The 17,646-nt window shown below is 45.7% G+C and overlaps 1 protein-coding gene across 7 annotated transcripts in view; it reads left to right on the forward strand.

Annotated features, from left to right (window-relative positions):
• Nucleotides 1-7,792: 7,792 nt before the first annotated feature.
• Nucleotides 7,793-17,646, forward strand: part of MSI2 (musashi RNA binding protein 2) — a 401,974-nt gene continuing 392,120 nt past the window's right edge. For all 7 annotated transcript variants that reach the window (XM_061142598.1, XM_061142599.1, XM_061142601.1 and 4 more), the window contains exons 1-5: nucleotides 7,793-7,895; nucleotides 8,196-8,236; nucleotides 8,567-8,648; nucleotides 9,373-9,457; nucleotides 13,228-13,269. In XM_061142598.1, coding sequence (XP_060998581.1) covers nucleotides 7,834-7,895; nucleotides 8,196-8,236; nucleotides 8,567-8,648; nucleotides 9,373-9,457; nucleotides 13,228-13,269 — 312 coding nt within the window. In that variant the 5' untranslated portion in view covers nucleotides 7,793-7,833. The remainder of the gene's footprint in view (nucleotides 7,896-8,195; nucleotides 8,237-8,566; nucleotides 8,649-9,372; nucleotides 9,458-13,227; nucleotides 13,270-17,646) is intronic.

A 17,646-nucleotide genomic window follows, 5' to 3' on the forward strand; every position in this document is an offset into this window, starting at 1 on the left:
TGAACCATATAAATAAAAGAGATTCACACCTGAACACACCATGGTAAGAATGCAGGAAGCCAAGACAAAGAGAAAAATCTTAAAACCAGAAAGAAAAAAGATTACCTACAAAGGAATGACATTTGGACTGACAGAAAATGTCTCAACAATAAATAAAAAACAAGAAGACATGACATATTAAAACAAAAAGTGCTAAAGGGTAAAATAACTTTCAATCTAGAATTCTACACCCAGAGAAATCATCATTCAAGGGTAAGAGTGAAATAAGAATTTTATACTAGTGGAGAAAGCATGTCACTCACATAACCTCCCCCAAAACCCAAAAAACCATTAAAGGATATGTTTCAAGGGAAAGGGCTGGTACCTAGAAAAAAGAGAAAAAAATGTACTGGAAACAAAGATGAACAAAATGGTAAATATGGGCAAATCTAAACAATGTATAAAACTAAGAAAACAGCAATGATTAAATTTAGGGGTGTAAAAACCAGGTGGGTCTAAAATAAGAAGCAATTACATGTAAGAGAGAGAATGCAACTGAAGTTGAATAATTCTCTGCTTGGTTTTAGAGTTTTAGGGAGGCTGTATTAAGTGTACATGTTAAAAATCATAAAGTAATCACTAGAGGAATAGAAATATCTTACAACTCCTAAACTAGTTAAAGAGGAAAAGGGAAAAAAAGAGTTCTTCATCAGTTCAATAGAAGGAAAGAAGGGAAACAAACAAACAAACAAAAAAACCTAGAGAAAGCAAAATAAAAGGTGCAAAATTGAGACACCAGTTCCAAATGTCGGAAATCAGTAGATCAACAGGCTGTCTTACACACTGCTGCTGCTGGTAAGTCACTTCAGTCGTGTCCGACTCTGTGCAACCCCATAGACGGCAGCCCACCAGGCTCTCCCATCCCTGGGATTCTCCAGGCAAGAACACTGGAGTGGGTTGCCATTTCCTTCTCCAATGCGTGAAAGTGAAAAGTGAAAGTGAAGTCGCTCAGTCGTGTCCGACTCTTAGCGACTCCATGGACCGCAGCCTACCAGACTCCTCCATCCACGGGATTTTCCAGGCAAGAGTGCTGGAGTGGGGTGCCATTGCCTTCTCCTATACACTGCTAGGGGAGTACAAATTAGAAGAGCAGCTTTGGAAAACAATTTGGCATTATTTTGCATCAGATACCTCATGACCCAGTAGTGACTCCAAAGAGAAATTTTTGCCCACATACACTAGAAGACAAGACTGTTTATCAACCACTGCTTGTAAAACCAAAAAACTGGAACAACTCAAGGGCCTATCTATGACAAGAAAATGAACAAACTAATAGGTAGCATAGTCAGAAATGGAATATTATACAACTCTGAAAGGCACTGAACTACGACCAGATGCAACAATCTAGTTGAATATCAGTAAAACCATGTTGAGTAAAAAAGACAGCCCTAGAACATTTTCATAAATTTTAAACCAAGTATATGATAAAAATTTGACAAAAAAAGCAAAGAAGAGTAATAAATACAAAATTGAGACTGGTAGTTTCTTTAGGTGAGCAAACAGGGGAGGAGCACATAAGCAGTTGCAAGTCACTGTTACTGTTTTAGTTCTCTAGTTGAATTCAGAAACATTCAGAAAACTAAGATCATGGCATCTGGTCCCATCACTTCATGGGAAATAGACAGGGAAACAGTGGAAACAGTGGCTGACTTAATTTTTCTGGGCTCCAAAATCACTGCAGATGGTGATTGCAACCATGAAATTAAAAGATGCTTACTCCTTGGAAGGAAAGTTATGACCAACCTAGATAGCATATTAAAAAGTAGAGACATTACTTTGCCAACAAAGGTCCATCTAGTCAAGGTATGGTTTTTCCAGTGGTCATGTATGGATGTGGGAGTTGGACTATAAAGAAAACTGAGCGCCGAAGAATTGAACTTTTTGAACTGTGGTGTTGGAGAACACTCTTGAGAGTCCCTTGGACTGCAAGGAGATCCAACCAGTCCATCCTAAAGAAAATCAGTCCTGAATATTCATTGGAAGGACTAATGCTGATGCTGAAATTCCAATACTTTAGCCACCTGATTCGAAGAACTGACTCATTTGAAAAGACCCTGATGCTGGGAAAGATTGAAGGCAGGATAAGAAGGGGACGACAGCGGATGAGATGGTTGGATGGCATCACCGACTCGATGGACACGAGTTTGAGTAAACTCCGGGAGCTGGTGATGGACAGGGAGGCCTGGCGTGCTGCAATTCATGGGGTTGCAAAGAGTTGGACACGACTGAGTGACTGAACTGAACTAAATTGAAGTGTTCATAATATCAAAAAATAAAATAAAGTAAGGCCATTGATATACCTTTTGATGAAACTATATTTATGCCAGAGATTGTAACTAATACAGTTTTGTGCCTCCACGGTTCATTAAAAATATCAGTAATTACATTAAATGTAAATGAACTATACTTACGAGTCAACCCAATAAATAAAGGAACAAGGTCCAACTGTATGCTGTTTATAGGAAACTTACCTAAGGAAAGGTTGAAAGCAAAAAGACGGAGAAAGTTATGCCAGACAAATGCTAACAGAAGTTAGAGTAATTCTATTTATTGCAGGCAGAGTAGACTTTAAAGCAAAAAGCACTAGGGTTAAAGATCATCTATGCATATATTAAAGAAACAATCTCTATGAAAACACAAAGCAAAATGACAAATAAAATGTAAAAAATAGAAAAATGTAGTCATATTAGGAGATTTTCACAGCCCTTTTTGATGTACCTTATCAAATACTTTCAAAACACAGAGAAAAATTTGAAGGATTTATAGTAGGCATTGGCAAATGTAGTCATATAAGGAGATTTTAATGTAATACTATAAAAAGTGATAGATATTAGTAAGGCTACAGAAAATCTGGATAACATAAGCAACAAGCTTGGTTTAATAGATGCATATAGAATGCTAAATAACAAAGTATACACATTCTTTCTAAGACCACATGGAGTATTTATAAAAACTATTTACCAAAGCAAATCTTGACAAATAAAGAATCTCCTTTACAGACCACCTCTCTGAAGTCAAACCAGATTTTTAAATAATTAAAATCAAAACAAAAACTTGTGTTTAGAAATGTAAAAATGTATGTGTATTGAGGCAAAGAAGAAATCATACTTGAAATGTAAACATTCTTTGCCTGGGATGGTAATAAAAATTCTATATATCTTGTGGAATGTAGTTTGAGTGGTACCTGGAGTGAAATCCATAGCCTTAAATGTTAAAAATAAAAAACCCAGAAGGCTGAAAATTAATTACTTAAGCCACCAAGAATTTTTTTAAAGGCAACAAAATAAATCCAGAGAATAGAACAAAGAAAATATGACACATTAACAATACACAATTTTATTTTTATATATGGTATATATTCTTATATGTAAGAACATAATATATATATAATATTATATAAGAGTAAAAATTAATGAAACAAAAAATAGTATTAGCCAAATTAAAAGTTGATTCTCTGCAAACACTAGTAGAAAGTAGAAAGAATCACTAGATAAAAATAGGGAGATCTCAGACACATTGGATACAGAAAAGAGACACATACAATAATATATGGAATGCAAAAAAAATGGAGAGTATGGATGGATGCAGCAGAGATGAGAATATATTAATTGAAAACTATGAACATCATTTTGTTAATAAATCTGAAAACCTAGATGGTATGGATAATTTCCCTGAAAAATATAATGAGTAAAAATTGAGTCAGGAAGAAAGAGATCCACAGCCATCAAAGAAATGGAATCAGTAGTTAAAAATCAACCTAGGAAATGTTTCTCTCAGAGCCAGACATTTTACCAGCAAGTTCTACCAAACAGTCAAGGAACACATAATTCCAATTTTATACACACTGTTCACGAAAATGGAAAAAGAAGGAACACTTACCAGTTCATTTTATGAGGCCAGTATAACCAGAGAAAGGCAATATGAGAAGGAAAAACTGCAGCCTAATTGACTTACAGACAGATACGAAAGTTCCTACAACAAAATTAGAAGTTGTCCTTCATTCATTCATTCTTTCATTCGTTCAACAAATGTTTGCTGAGCGTCAACCATGCATCAGTGGGCTCTGTGCTAATGATATTAATACTGGGAGAGCAGAAATGTTTGCGAGCTTATGACTTAGTGGAGGAGATGAGCAATGAAGCAAATGATCACACACAGTATGGTACACAGAGGACATTTTGGCAGGATAACAGTGCATACTGAGGGGGATTTAGCCGGGTCAGAGGTCAAGGAATGCTTTCCAGACATATTAGTGGAGTAAGAACCGATGTGGGAAGGGTGTTTAGGAGGCAACTTCAGGGCTCTAGTGGGAGATCTGAGATGCAGAAGCAGGAAAGATGAATTTGAGAGACATTGTGGAAGTAAATCCAACAGAGATTCGTGATGGATTGCACATGGGAAGGTGTCAACCTGAAAAGGAGCCAACCTTGTCTCTAAGATGCCTGGGGCATCTTAGGCCCGCCTCTGTTCATCAAGTGAACTTTTAAAGAGGTTCACGTTTGGGGAAATGAGCATGCCTGTGTTTCTGGACGAGTTGAGTTTGGGGTATCTTTAGGAAGGCTAAATGTAAATGATAAATGGGAAATTAACCAGTCTGGAGTTCTGTGGGGAGATCAGGCTGGAGATTTTAATTTGAATGGCATCAGAAGGTAGGTGGTACATAACCCATCCTTCGGAGATTCTCAAATAAATAAGGGTGTGTAGTTGAGGCAGAGAATGAACACCACTATTTAAAGGAAAGGCAGAGGAGGAGAAGTCAGGGCAAAGAGAAAAAGAAAGGCTGGAGAGGTAGGAAGCAAGTCAGGAGAATTCGGGCATCCACGATAACGAGGGAGGAGTGAATTACAAGAAGGTAGTGTCCAACAGCGTCATGGGCTGTCGAGGCTTTAAGAGGGTGGAGGACTGGTGTGCTTCCAGGATTCTCTTGACCCGGGGCTATATAAGCTGGAATAAGCTGGAGGAGAAATGCAAGAGAAGCAAGAGTGAAGTTTTTGGACATTGAGACTTTTCCTGGAACCCGTCTATGGTGTGGGATATGCAACTCCATTCATTTGCCCAAACTCAGACTTTTAGACCAAGAAGAATAAATGTTATTGCATGTGAAAGTAAATAAAACAATGTAGTATTAGTGATTTAAGATCTAATTTTCTCTTTATAACTGCATGGCTAGCTCCTCTGTTTAATTCAGTTTAGCTTGTGTAGGTCTACAACAGGGAACAAGGACACTCCACTCTCGCCTTGTAAAGGACAGAATAAATATACATGCAGCAGAGCCAAAGGGCATGAGACTGATGGCCAGACCCCCTTGAAGGAACTGACAGGTGGGGGTAGGGTGTAACCTGGCAAGCTTTGTTCTTCTGGGCCCCTGATGTAAAATGAGGGGGTTGGATCAGCACAGGCCTTTCCAGCACCAATGACCTGTGGTTCTAAGGTAAAAAGCTGCCACAAAATCCCATGAGCTCTGTTGTCTGCATTTTGTTATTGAGAATGATCATAATAAGCAATTATCATAATAACAACTGGGTTTTCAACACACGGGACCCCAGATGATTTGGGAAGCAGCTTGGAATGAACTGGAAAATGCTTGGGCTTTTGGTTTAAAGTTTTAAAGTGCTTTCTAAAACTTGTATGAAGTACTGATTGATATGATTTTGGCCAACTGATGCAAAAAACTGACTCATTTGAAAAGACCCTGATGCTGGGAAAGATTGAAGGCGGGAGAAGGGGACAGCAGGATGAGACGGTTGGATGGCATCACCGACTCAATGGACATGAGTTTGAATAAACTCTGGGAGTTGGTGATGGACAGGGAGGCCTGGCCGTGCTGGGGTCCATGGGGTGGCAAAGAGTCCAAAACGACCGAGCGACTGAACTGAACTGAACTGAATCATTGATAATAAGCACAACCCATACAGGCGTGCAATGAAAAAGGGACTTTTACATGTGTTCATTTCAATCACTTCCCTCACCCTATCAAATTTGTAAAGGATAGAATTACCCCAATTGAGGAGACAGGGAGATTAAGGCTTTGGTTGATGTTGGGATTTTTCAAATAGTCCTCTTTTCCAAGGCCCACAGTGAACCTCGTACACTTTTGGTGTTGAGTGTACCTCATTGTGTCCTAATCCCAGGAAAATGAAAGGGAAAGTGTTAACTGGGAATCAATTCATGCTTAACATTAATTTGGTACTTGATGAACCACAACTTTATGTTGCCCCTCATGCCATATTAACTCAATTTATTGTAATAATTTAAAACAATAAGGATAATTATATCCTTATTGTTTTAAATACTCTATAAATTGAATCCAGCCTGAATTTGGCCAGCCTGAAATCAGCTGGAGAACCGTGCCATGTTTCTGGGAAGCTACAAAATCGGTTGTTAGGAGTTTTCAGTGCCGGCAAAGATCAACACCAGCATTTATTAAGCATCTACTGTGCGCCAGGACCTGTGCCACACCACGCTGCTCCCAAAGCGGCGCGGGCGTATTTGAAGGCTTCTGCCACCGTCAGCCACATCCCCAGATGGTGGGGGGCTTGGGCTATTTAGGTCTCCTGCATTTTACTATCTCGGCATAGAAACAGAGTAAAACAATTATATATACCTATATATACATATATATATAGCACAAACGGGATGGAGAGGGATTTTCTGAAATAACCACCCTTTCCGGCCCTCCCAGAGATGCTCTCAAAACTATTTCTTACTATACAAAAAATTTCGACTTAAACTCCAATCATTTGACCTTGACCCCTATAAACCTATTTTATTATATATTTTTAAGCGCCGTCTGATTAACGCGGAAACCCTTCCTTCGGCCTTTTCTCACCACTGGAATCGCGTCCGTTTCCTCAAAGTTCCAAAATAACCTTCCCCGGGCACGGATTCGTACCTCTGCCGGGGAAGGGCGGGGAGCCGCGCAAGACGTGCCGGTGTGGATCCAGAGCCAGACAGAACTTCCAGCGCGAAAGGAAAATAAAACTTGTGGCTGGGGTTTGTGCGGAGGGTGTCCGCACCATCCTGAAAGCCCCCCGCCCCCCGTCCTGGGGGTCTCCGGGAGCGCCCGAGGAGCGCCAGGGTTTGGGTTTGATCCCGACGTCCTTGACCTAAATTTCTGCGCGGCGGCTGGAAAAAAGGGCGCAGAGGCGGGAGGCCGGCGGTTGCCATCCCCGGATCCGGGCGGCCGGGGACCGGGAACTTGGATGGAGAGGCCGAGCTGGAGGGGTGGGGGGCGTCTCGTCCCCGGCTCGAGCGAGCAGGCAGGCAGGCAGCGAGCTCCCCGCGCCTCCCCCTTTCCCGGCGCGCCCGCCCCCCGCAGCCCATGTGACCCCGGGGAAGTCGGGGTGCGCCCCCCCCACCGCGGCCGGACCGTCCGGAGGCGGGGCCCCCGCGGGCGCGGGGCGCGCGGGCCGTCCCCCGGGTCCGGGCGCTGGGGCCGGGGGAGCGCGCGCGGGCGGGAGGGCGGGGGCCGCGGGGGCCGTGACGTCAGCGGCATTGGTTACACGACGTTCTAGAACCCCGCCCCACGTGCGCGGGGGGCGGGGGGGGCCGCGGGGGCCGCGGGGGCGGGGCGGGGGGTGTGCGAGCCGCGGGCCCGAGCGGAGCCGAGCCCACGTGTGACGGCTCTCGGCGCGGCCCCGGCTCCGCCGCTCGCGGGGACTCGGAGAGCCGGGCGGGGGGAGGAGGCGGAGGGCGGAGGGAGCGGGAGGTCTCGGGCTCGGGGCCGGCCGCCGCTGCGCTCCGATCGCCGCGCGGCTCGGTGTCCGGGGGTGGGGGGGCGGGGGGGGCGCAGCCATGGAGGCCAACGGGGGCCCGGGCGGCTCGGGCGGCGCCAACGACTCGCAGCACGACCCCGGGTAAGTTTCCAGCCGCTGCGCCCCGCGCCTTCCCGGCTCGCTCCCCTGGCCGCGGCGGGGCCGGCGGAGCGCGGCGCCCGGCCTCTCCGGCGCCCCCCCCCCCCCCCCCCGGCCCGCCGGCGCCCCCCCCGGGGAGCCGCGCACCTCGGGGTGGCGTTCGGCCGGCGCCCGCTCCCCCAGCCCACCTCACGGCTCCCGCTCGCGCGCTCCCCCCCGCTCTCCCTTTAGCTTTTGTAAGTTACACGTCAAAATGGCCGATCTGACATCGGTGCTCACTTCTGTTATGTTTTCTCCCTCCAGTAAAATGTTTATCGGCGGACTCAGCTGGCAGACCTCACCAGGTAAGGGAGGGAGGGGGGCACGCCCGGGTCCCCCCCTTCTTGGCTTCTTTATTGCTCTTTGTTATCCCGGTGTAGGAACCCCCCCCCCCCCCGCCATTGGCTCCCCACTTCTCCTGTGCAAGGTTATTTTTTTTAAATAGCAAATCCTTTCCGAGCCCTCTACGCGACCTCTGTTGCCGAATTTCCCCCGCGTGTGCAAAAAAACCCCCAGAATAACAACAGAAAACTACTTTTGGTTTTTGTCCTTGATAAGAATTTGCATTGCTTTTTTTTTTTTCCACACCTTCCCTCCCCCCCCCCCCCCCCATCTCTCTCTTTCTCTCTCTACAGATAGCCTTAGAGACTATTTTAGCAAATTTGGAGAAATTAGAGAATGTATGGTCATGAGAGATCCCACTACGAAACGCTCCAGGTAAACCATCCCCTTCTGGATTTTGTCTTTATTTCAGAACAAAGTTTAAGTGTTATTTTTGGAGGTGTCTTCGGAAGTAGCTAAGCGGATTTAGAACGGGGCTCAGGCATGTGGCTGGTTTCGAACGTCGCTCCATCCTCCCCCCCCCCCCCCTTCCCATTAACCCCAAAGGTTATTGTTAATTGGTGCTGAACTCTGGATACAGGGATGTCCACATCTGCGCTTTAAGTCATTTTCCCCTTCACTTCTTTTTCTCCCGTTTCAAATGACATTCAGCTTCATTCACTTTCCACATAGTTTTGTTTTTTTTTTTAACGTGTGCACTCGCGGCGCCCCGAACTCTTAAGCCCCTCTCTTAGAAAGCTGGTTGTGTCTCCTCTGAGTGTCGGGGCTTGTTTGGAATAAACAAAGCGTTAAAGAAAGGGAAGGAGCGGGGGGAGGAGAGAAAAACTGAAGTGGCCAAGGAGTGGGGACACCGGCGTCCCCCAACTTACCTCCGCGCGCCCCGCCCCCGCCCCACCGCCCCCGTCAGCCTTGATATGTTTCCGTACGGGGCCCGGGGTGGGGGTGGGGGGGCTGAAGGCTTGGGGGGTGGGGAGGACGGGGGAGCGGGGGGATGTGGGGGACCCTTGGCTCTGCGTTCTGCACCGAGGGCTCCCTCCTGGCCGCTCCCGATGGTGCCACATTCTCTTGTTTGTGTCTCCCCCTCTTTGTCTCATTTCAGAGGCTTCGGTTTCGTCACGTTCGCAGACCCGGCGAGTGTAGATAAAGTGTTAGGCCAGCCCCACCACGAGTTAGACTCCAAGACGGTAGGTTCTGCCTCTCCGTGTGGTCGCGCGCCCCCTTTCCAGGACTGCCCGGGCCCTGACAGTCCCGTTTAAAGAGACAGCGCCCTCTCTTGCCTCTGCTCAGAGCGGGGCGCGCTGCAGCAGAGCTCCTGTGGGTTCTCAAGTTTGCCGCCGCCGCCGCCGGGTTTGGGGGTTTCTTTTCAGGGTCTGCCCCACCGCAGCCCCCCCGATGCTGCCACGCCTCGGCTTGGGGGAGGGGTCGTCTTGGCGAGAGGCTACCTTCCGGGCCAACAGGACCCTGAAAAGAAACTCCAGCACCGGGCCGAGGCAACTTTCCTTTGTCAGCCGAGCCCTGCCCGCGTTTCCCCAGTGTGGCCGTGCGAATCGGCTTATAGAAAGCACACGGCCGGTCTGAGGGCCGCCGAGGGGGCGGGGGCGCTAATCACTGTCCAGGCAACAGGTTCCCCCCCCTGCCCCGGGCACTTGGGATTCGGAATGCGGTTTGAGCAGGGAAGGAGACCTCCCAGAGCTAAGCTGGGCGTCCAGTGGGTGACTCCAGATGGTGTGAAATCTAAGGCTGATAAGGGATAAGGCCTTGGGTATCAGTGTTAGGTTTTGTTTTTTCCCCTTTCCTTTCTCAGATCCTTTGAGTTGTAGGTGGTTTTACAGCATGAGAACGTTTTCAGGTCCAGTCTTGAGGGGGTATGGGTCTCTAAGGTCAGAAGAGGAAGGGAAGAAAGTATCAGTGTATGAGAATAGATTTCGTGGGGAGAGGAGAGGAGTTCTTGAGTTATACTGTGGCTCCCCTGCCTTCCCTGTGTGTCTGCTAGAATTTCCCCAAGGTCTTTGTACTGCTGCCCAAGGCAGGGTCCCCGAGGTGACACTGGGGTGCGGTGCTGGCCTGCTGGGGACTCACCTCTCCGTAGTGGGCCACTGGGTCGGGGCAGGGAGTCAGGTTCTAGGCCCAGCTGTCCGAGCAGAGATTGGGCACGCTGTTCCCTGTCTGTAGGCCTCAGTTTCCTCTTCTGTAACATAAAAGAGTAGAACAAGTGATCGTTTCGTGTCCCTCTTGACTTTTAACACTGAATGGAGGAGAAGAAAAGAAAAGCCTGGCCACCTTTGGTGTCCTGAATTGATTTTGCAAATTCACCGTGTTTCTCTGATCAGAGGTCAGAGGTGTTACCTCCTACCGCCTCCTCCCTCAAGAAAAGACCCCCCACACTCGAAGTTGCTTTATTAACTGAGCTAGACTTGTCCTAGCTTGTGGGCCAGGCTTTTGCACTTTGAGATCATTTAGTTTCAGGGATAGCCGTTTGCAGGGTGAAAACAGACCTATGAAGGATTTTCTGTCTCCTTGACTTCTCGGCTAGACATTTCACAAAGCTAATAAAATTAAAGAGGAGAGAGATTTCAGGGTAAATTTGGGAATAATTTATCCACCCCTCTGCCCACCCTGTGGGGGAGAAATAGCATTTGATTTCTATGGTGGCTGGTGGGTCGTCTCCCTCCGTATCAGATGCAGAGCCTGCAGTTTTTGCCTCAATAATTGTTTGTAGATGTGTTTTGGTCACTATTATTTAGTATAACCTAGCTTTTGACTTTGTTTCAACGTTCAGTGCAGGAGGCAGACGCGGTTGGTTTATTGACATGGAAACGAGGATCTTGTTTACCGTTACCTTAAAAGCTTTGTTTAGGTAACGGCCATTCACATCCAAAATAGTACCCTAGTTTTTTCCTAGAGGATTTGTAGCTACAGTAAGTAGAGCTGTACCTAACTAACTAATGTTTTCATTTTTGGTAGTTTTCTTTTCTTGTTCGTTTTTTAAAAAATAGCTGACAGGGAGGTACAAAAGGTTGGGATTTGCCATTTTTCTTTTGACTTGTCCTCTCCATTTGAGGTTTCAGAGTGTACACTTGACCCATGGAAGAACTTTCACTGTGGTATAACACGCTGTTACCAACACCCGATACCAGAATTCTGAATTGGCTTTGGGTTTTGTAATTTTAGATACATATATTTTTTAAGCGCTCTGCTTTCTTTACTTCTCCCTACCTTCCTCCAGCTCCTGGCCTTTTCCTCTTGACATATTCCTCACCTTTTACCCCACAAACATGGTGCTTATTGCAATTGTGTGCTGATCAACTTAAAAAAACCCAACAACTTTGGGAGAGTGTTTATGAAAAGACATATCTGTCTTATGTTTGGTCAACAGCATGCAAAGTCCACACCTGTTGTATTTCTCCTGTCGACAGCTCCTAGTCAGTGCTGAATATACCTGTAGCTGTGGTAATGTTAATCTCCATGAAAGGGTAGTTTTCCTAGAGCAGAGATTTTTTTGTCTGTTTTAGTTTTTGCAAAGTAATCTCTCATTTCTCAGGTGATGTTTAAAGGTGGAAAACATGCTGCAGACTTTTATGAGGTCTTTAAACTACCTTAATAAAAGTGGTAAATCTTTATGTCTTACCGCCTAGGTCCTAGGGGATGTTAAGTCTGGGAACAGAATCGGCTCTGGTGTGACTTTCCCCCACTCTGTGCTTTTTCCCAAAGCATTACTCTCCCCTCTGCCCCCGTGGCAGAACTGAAAACAAGGTTGAGATTTACATTTTAAAAGGGGAAAATTTTAATATGAAAGCCAAAGCGGATAAATAACTAACGTGTAGCTGTATTCTTGCCACGCTCTGGGTTGAATTCTTCCCAAAGATTTGTGACATTTAGAAATCTAATGAAAACTAACAGTGGGAATATTTTTTCATTCCTTCCTTCTCCATATTTTCTCTCCAACAACTTTTCCCCCCTCAAATCAGCCTATCAGGCTCAAAAGCTTCTGTGGGAATTGTTTGGGGTTTTAAAGCCAGTCCCTGATTGAGACCTGCAGATGTCTCATGTGGAGTACAGTTTTTTCTCCATTCAGATTGGGGTTGGGGTAGGGGGAATACGCTAATTGTTACACTAGATTCTGACTGCTTTTTTTCAGTGGTTTTTTTTTTTTCTTTTACTTTCTCCCTATAATGGCCTTACTTTTGTAATATGGGTTTGGTTGCTGATAGATCTTTACCCCTGTGATTTTTAAAATCCAGGTGCATTTAGCTCCTACGTTTCCTTTTACTTTAATTTTTTATTATTATTTTAAGAACCAGCTCAGGCTCCATAGTTTTTTGACACCTGCTTTCTTTTGAGGTATAACTACAGACGGAACTGTCCTTCTGATTCATCATAGGTAATTTTACTTTGCAAAAGATGAATGAACTAATTCAAGCAGAGCATCCTGTTGGGTGTCAATGGAGGGTTTTTTTGATGTTGTTAATTTAAAAAATTTTTGGAATCCTCTTCTCCACCTGTATTGTTTAGTTATCATTGAGGAGAAGAACTGCCATCCAATTACTTAGCGCTGAAAGGACCTTCCATGTAATTTTCATGTTTTGATTTTTCTCAGTGATGACGTTGCCATCTTTTCTTCCAGCCATGCGTCACAAATTAGATGCAGGTACCATTTAATGTTCATTGTCCTTGCCTAAATAAGAACACACGCTACCTGGCTTGTTAAAGCATTGCACGTTGAAATACACAGTGGGGCATTTCAGAAAGGCTTGCCGTGTTTATTACATTTTGGGAAGGACTGTTAAAGTTTACATCAAACTTTAAGGAAACTTTTGAGTTGTTTGAGAAGTGACTGAAAGCTGGGTTCAAAGCCTGAGAAATGAGTGATTAATACTTAGGCGATTAATCGTAATTGTTTTTCTCCCCTCAAAAGTCCTGCAGCTGACTCCTGTTTTTCCATTTTTTCCCCCAGATTGACCCCAAAGTTGCATTTCCTCGTCGAGCGCAACCCAAGGTAAGTAGGAGAAGCAGTAACAGGATTTTAGCACTCAGAGGTGGTCCCCAAGGATTTCAGATTTCCAACAGAGCAGTGGCAGTGATGTGTTGAAGCCTGGTGCACCCCGTTTCTTCAGGGTATCAGCGTGTGGCAGTGAGGGGGGCCAGGCCAGGCGCTGTGGGAGATAACCGTGTGTCTGCTAGTAAGCCATTCCCAGGTGGGTCTGAGCATCCATCTGGGGGCAGGGACCAGCCTGTGCTTTCGTGGGAGGACATAGCACTGTCTGTTGCAATATTTATGCAAGCGTTCTATTTATTTTTTAAGCATTGCTGAGATCCCATCAGGAAAAGTTGGCCATTTCCTGGTGACTCTTTTGGAGGGTACTCTTTGGAGGTCTAACGACTTGGAGTTTAAGGAGAGGAGTAGAATTTAAGTAAACAGCTTGTCCTGTCTTTGTAGACCCCAGATGCCCTCAGTCCGACCGAGGAAGCGGTGGATGTGTTGGTTTCAGGCAGCCTGGGTCAGTCTGGGCACACCTGAAGCCAGTATTGTGCTGCTGTTTTGGGCAAGTGCTGGTTCCCCGGGCGGAGAAGAGCTGGGAACGTTGCCCCTTGCAGGAGTGGTACTGCAGGGCTTGCTGAAAGGCTTGAGATAGGCCTTCACTGTTTCCCAAGTGTGTAGTTAACGTAATTTTCCCTGAGCTTGCCAGGTGTGGTCATGAGAACACAGCTGCATAAAGCCCAAGGTGAGACTTAAAGGGCTTACGGCTTCCACGCTAAATTTGCACTTTCTAAATTATACTTTTCTCTTCCCTGGGTAATCCCGGAAGAAATGCTTTTTCTATGTCTTGTGGCCTTGGCACTTTTTTAAGGGGAAGGGGAAAAGGTGAAGTGTCTGCGTAGGTCATAAAAGGGATAATACTGTGGTTTTAGCCGGTTCAGTTTGTTTCAGCATGGTCTCCCAGAAGTGGGACCTTTTAGTTGTGCAAGGGGAGGAATGGTTTTGCACATTAATGAAGAAATAGTTGGCTCTTGGGGATGGTATTTTGAGAATTTCAGGTTGGAGCCTGCCATGCGATTCCTTCCTTCCTTCTCTCCTCTCCCTCTCTTTCTTCCACGTGATTCTTTCTTTTTCTTCCCTTCCTTTTTCTCTTTAGAAGGAAACACAACTCTCTAAACAAAAGTAGTGAAATATTTTCTTGAGGCATTTTTTCCCCCTGATGCTTAGGCAAATAATAGAAATTAATGAATCAAAGGCGTTAGATTATTTCTATACTGAGCACAAACTTTTGGGACTGTCTTCAGTGTTTATTGCTTTCCAAACTGTGTGATCCTTGATGTTTCAGAAGGCTTCCTGGATTAGCAGGGTTTCCTGATTTGGAAGAATTGCTGTTTCTTCCATAAATGTGAATCTTCAAATTTCCAGGTTAGTTATTTGATCCCCCAGAACTGAGATCAGGTTACTCTAGCAGGCAACTGGAAAAATCCCTGACTTGGTCAAACCATGGGTTTCTCCTCTCCTTTGCAGCTCCTCCTTAACTCTCCCATTTTTTTTAAAACCAGGAGGACAGTATTTTATTTTAATATATTCTGGTGAGTATTTCAGTGATGCTTTCAACTTAAAAACAAGACAGAATATTTCTCAAGCTTGTCAAAGTGTCCCCCGCCCTCGCCAAAGTCTGGGATGGTTTTGGTGAATTATCAGACTTTGGGATGTAAGCTAACATTAAACCAGTTGGGGAAGACATCTTTCTATGGAATTCTAGGGATTTCATAATAATGCCTTACATTTTATGATACACATTCTTCACAAAAAATTTTTCTATCCGTTATCTCCATCTGAATCCCAGATCCTGCAACGCTGAGAAATCACACATTCTCAGTTTACTTATCTGTAAAATGGGGCTGATGACAGTGACTCCCTCAGCAGGGGGTTGTGAAGAATAAAAGAGCCTGCACAGGGTGAGGGCCTTGCAACTCATCATTTTCGTCATTGCCAGCATCATCCTTGTTGGTTTAATCACCACTGTTGTTTTCGAGTTCAGCAGCCTGTGTTTGGATCCCAACCGGACTACTTGTTAACTGTATAAATTTGGGCAAATCATTTAACTGCCTCGAACCTCAGCTTCTCTATCTCACTGAGCTTTCGTGAGAAGTAAACTAAGAAAGGGAAAGTGCCTGAAAAAAGACCTAGGGTATGGTAATACCATACATGGTCCTTGCTGTTTTTGGTTTTTTAGTTTCTTTTATTGAAGTGTGGTTGATTTACAATGTTGTGTTCACTGGTGTACAGTAGTGATTCATTTACATGTATGTGTGTGTGCGTACCTAAGTGTGTACATGCATCCTTTTTCAGATTCTTTTCCACCATGGTTTAGGTACCTCGTGTTTTTCACGTTATTTTTGTGGCGCTCATCCTGTGAGAGGTCTGGTAATGACGACAGCGTTAACTGAGTTTCTGTGCCCGCGCTGTGGAAGGGACGTGATGTATATTGAGTCCCTCAGTCTTCACCTGTGCCCTGTGAGCCGGGTGCTGGTATTGTTTCCTCTTTTTGGAAACCATTGTTGGGTTGCGCAGTGGTGTGGCCTGGCCCAGAGCTGTGCCCTCTTGCAGCATCTGTCCTCGGGGGCGCCGAGGGGTGTGGAGGAGGGGGCGGCTCTGAGTGGTCCCCAGGCTGCGGGGGTCGGACCACAGCCAGCACCCCAGGCCGTGGCGCTTCCCCGGCGGTGACTCCCCGGCCCCGGGACGGCACGCACTGTGGACTCTGCCCAGTGGGCCTTCCGCCCGCGCCCTCAGCGTCTTTTGGGGGTTCTAGAGTTGGGGGTGCGGTGTGCTGATTGGCTGCTGGGGCAGGGCGGGCAGAGAGTGCCTTCCTTGTCAACGGTTATTTTCCGACAGAACTTGAGTCCCCCCAGGGGAGTTTCAGACTGACGGTGGTGTTGGAGGCCAAAACCTGGCTGACAGGAGAGTAGAACGTTAACTCAAGCCTTATTTATTTTTTACCTCCTGCAGAATTGGGGTGTGTGTGTGTGTGTGTGTGTGTGTGTCCGTGTCCCAGTGGCCAGGTGAGCCCTGCCCCTCCTCGGGGACTGGGTGGTGCACTTGTAAATGATGCGTCAGCGTGTCGTTCAGTTAAAATTCATTTCTCTGCTCTCTGGCTGTCCCTCCTTGCTAACACTCACCGGAGAAATATTCCATGGAGGTGTTAAAACAAGACTGCTGGAAAGAAACTGTAACTGAATACGAAAGAAAATTCGTAGCAGTGAAGAACAGATTTCATATTAGGACTGTCATAATATTCTTTAATGTATCATATAAATAAAAATCTGTTTTGACCAGAATTTTAATGAGCGACCCAAGAAAGGGTTTTGAATTCTGCAGTTCATCTCTCCCTCTTTGCGACATGAGTGTTCACATCTCAAGTGAAGTATAATGGGCATTATTAACTAGTCTAGGGCAATCTCTCTGGAGACCAGTAGCCATTAATTAGTGAAGTGCATTTTTATCAGAAGAAGATAGGTCTGTTCTGTGTCTTTCTGTTTCTCTGGATGATTATTTCATTTGATAAAACATGTAAGAGTTTCCTCCTCTGTCTTTAAAGTGTAAAGTGGTCATGCTCCTCTAAAAAGATGACTTAATTTGAAGCTGTTGGAGAAATGGGAATGATTGGGATTAGTCATGTCATCATACCCTTTCGTTGGTCTCTTTGGGTGAAGTGTTGGCTCCCTGGAAGAGTTTTGCTTGAGCTTGTGGTTTCTTTTCCTTGTGTGGAGAAACCAGGAGACCCCAGCATCTTGGGGCAAGAGTAAGTCTGGGCATAATTTACCATCTGCCCTAATTATCCTTGTGTATAATAAGGCATCTCCCAGTCCCCTGGTGGCTCGGTGGTAAGGAGTCCATTTGCAAAGGTCTGATTCCTGGGTTGCGAAGATTCCCCTGGAGGAGGAAATGGCAGCCCACTCCAGTGTTCTTGCCTGGGAAATCCCATGGACAGAGGAGCCTGGCGCGCTACAGGCCATGGGGTCCCAAGAGTTGGACATGACTTGGTGACTAAACCACCCCCCGCCATGGCCAGTTTGCTCCTTCAGTTTCCGAGGCCAGAACCTTATCTGTTTATTAAGGGAAATCTCATTTGTTTAGCCTGTGTAGTTACCTTCAGTCGCAGCTGGGTGACCCTAGCCCTGTAGGCTGCAGTTTTCATCTACTTTAAACCTGGGATCGTGGGTTGCCCCACGTGGAACTGTTTTAAGGGGAATGCAGAAGCCTTTGCTGGGAGTTTGGTGCAAAGTGGCACCCAGAGGATGTCTGCTGGTACTGTCATCATAGGATTACTTTTGTAGAATAAAAAAAAAAATTATGACGGTGCAGATGACCTAAGAAAATTCTTCCTTGAAA

Source organism: Dama dama, chromosome 5 (assembly GCF_033118175.1).
Source record: "Dama dama isolate Ldn47 chromosome 5, ASM3311817v1, whole genome shotgun sequence".
Classification (NCBI taxonomy): domain Eukaryota; kingdom Metazoa; phylum Chordata; class Mammalia; order Artiodactyla; family Cervidae; genus Dama; species Dama dama.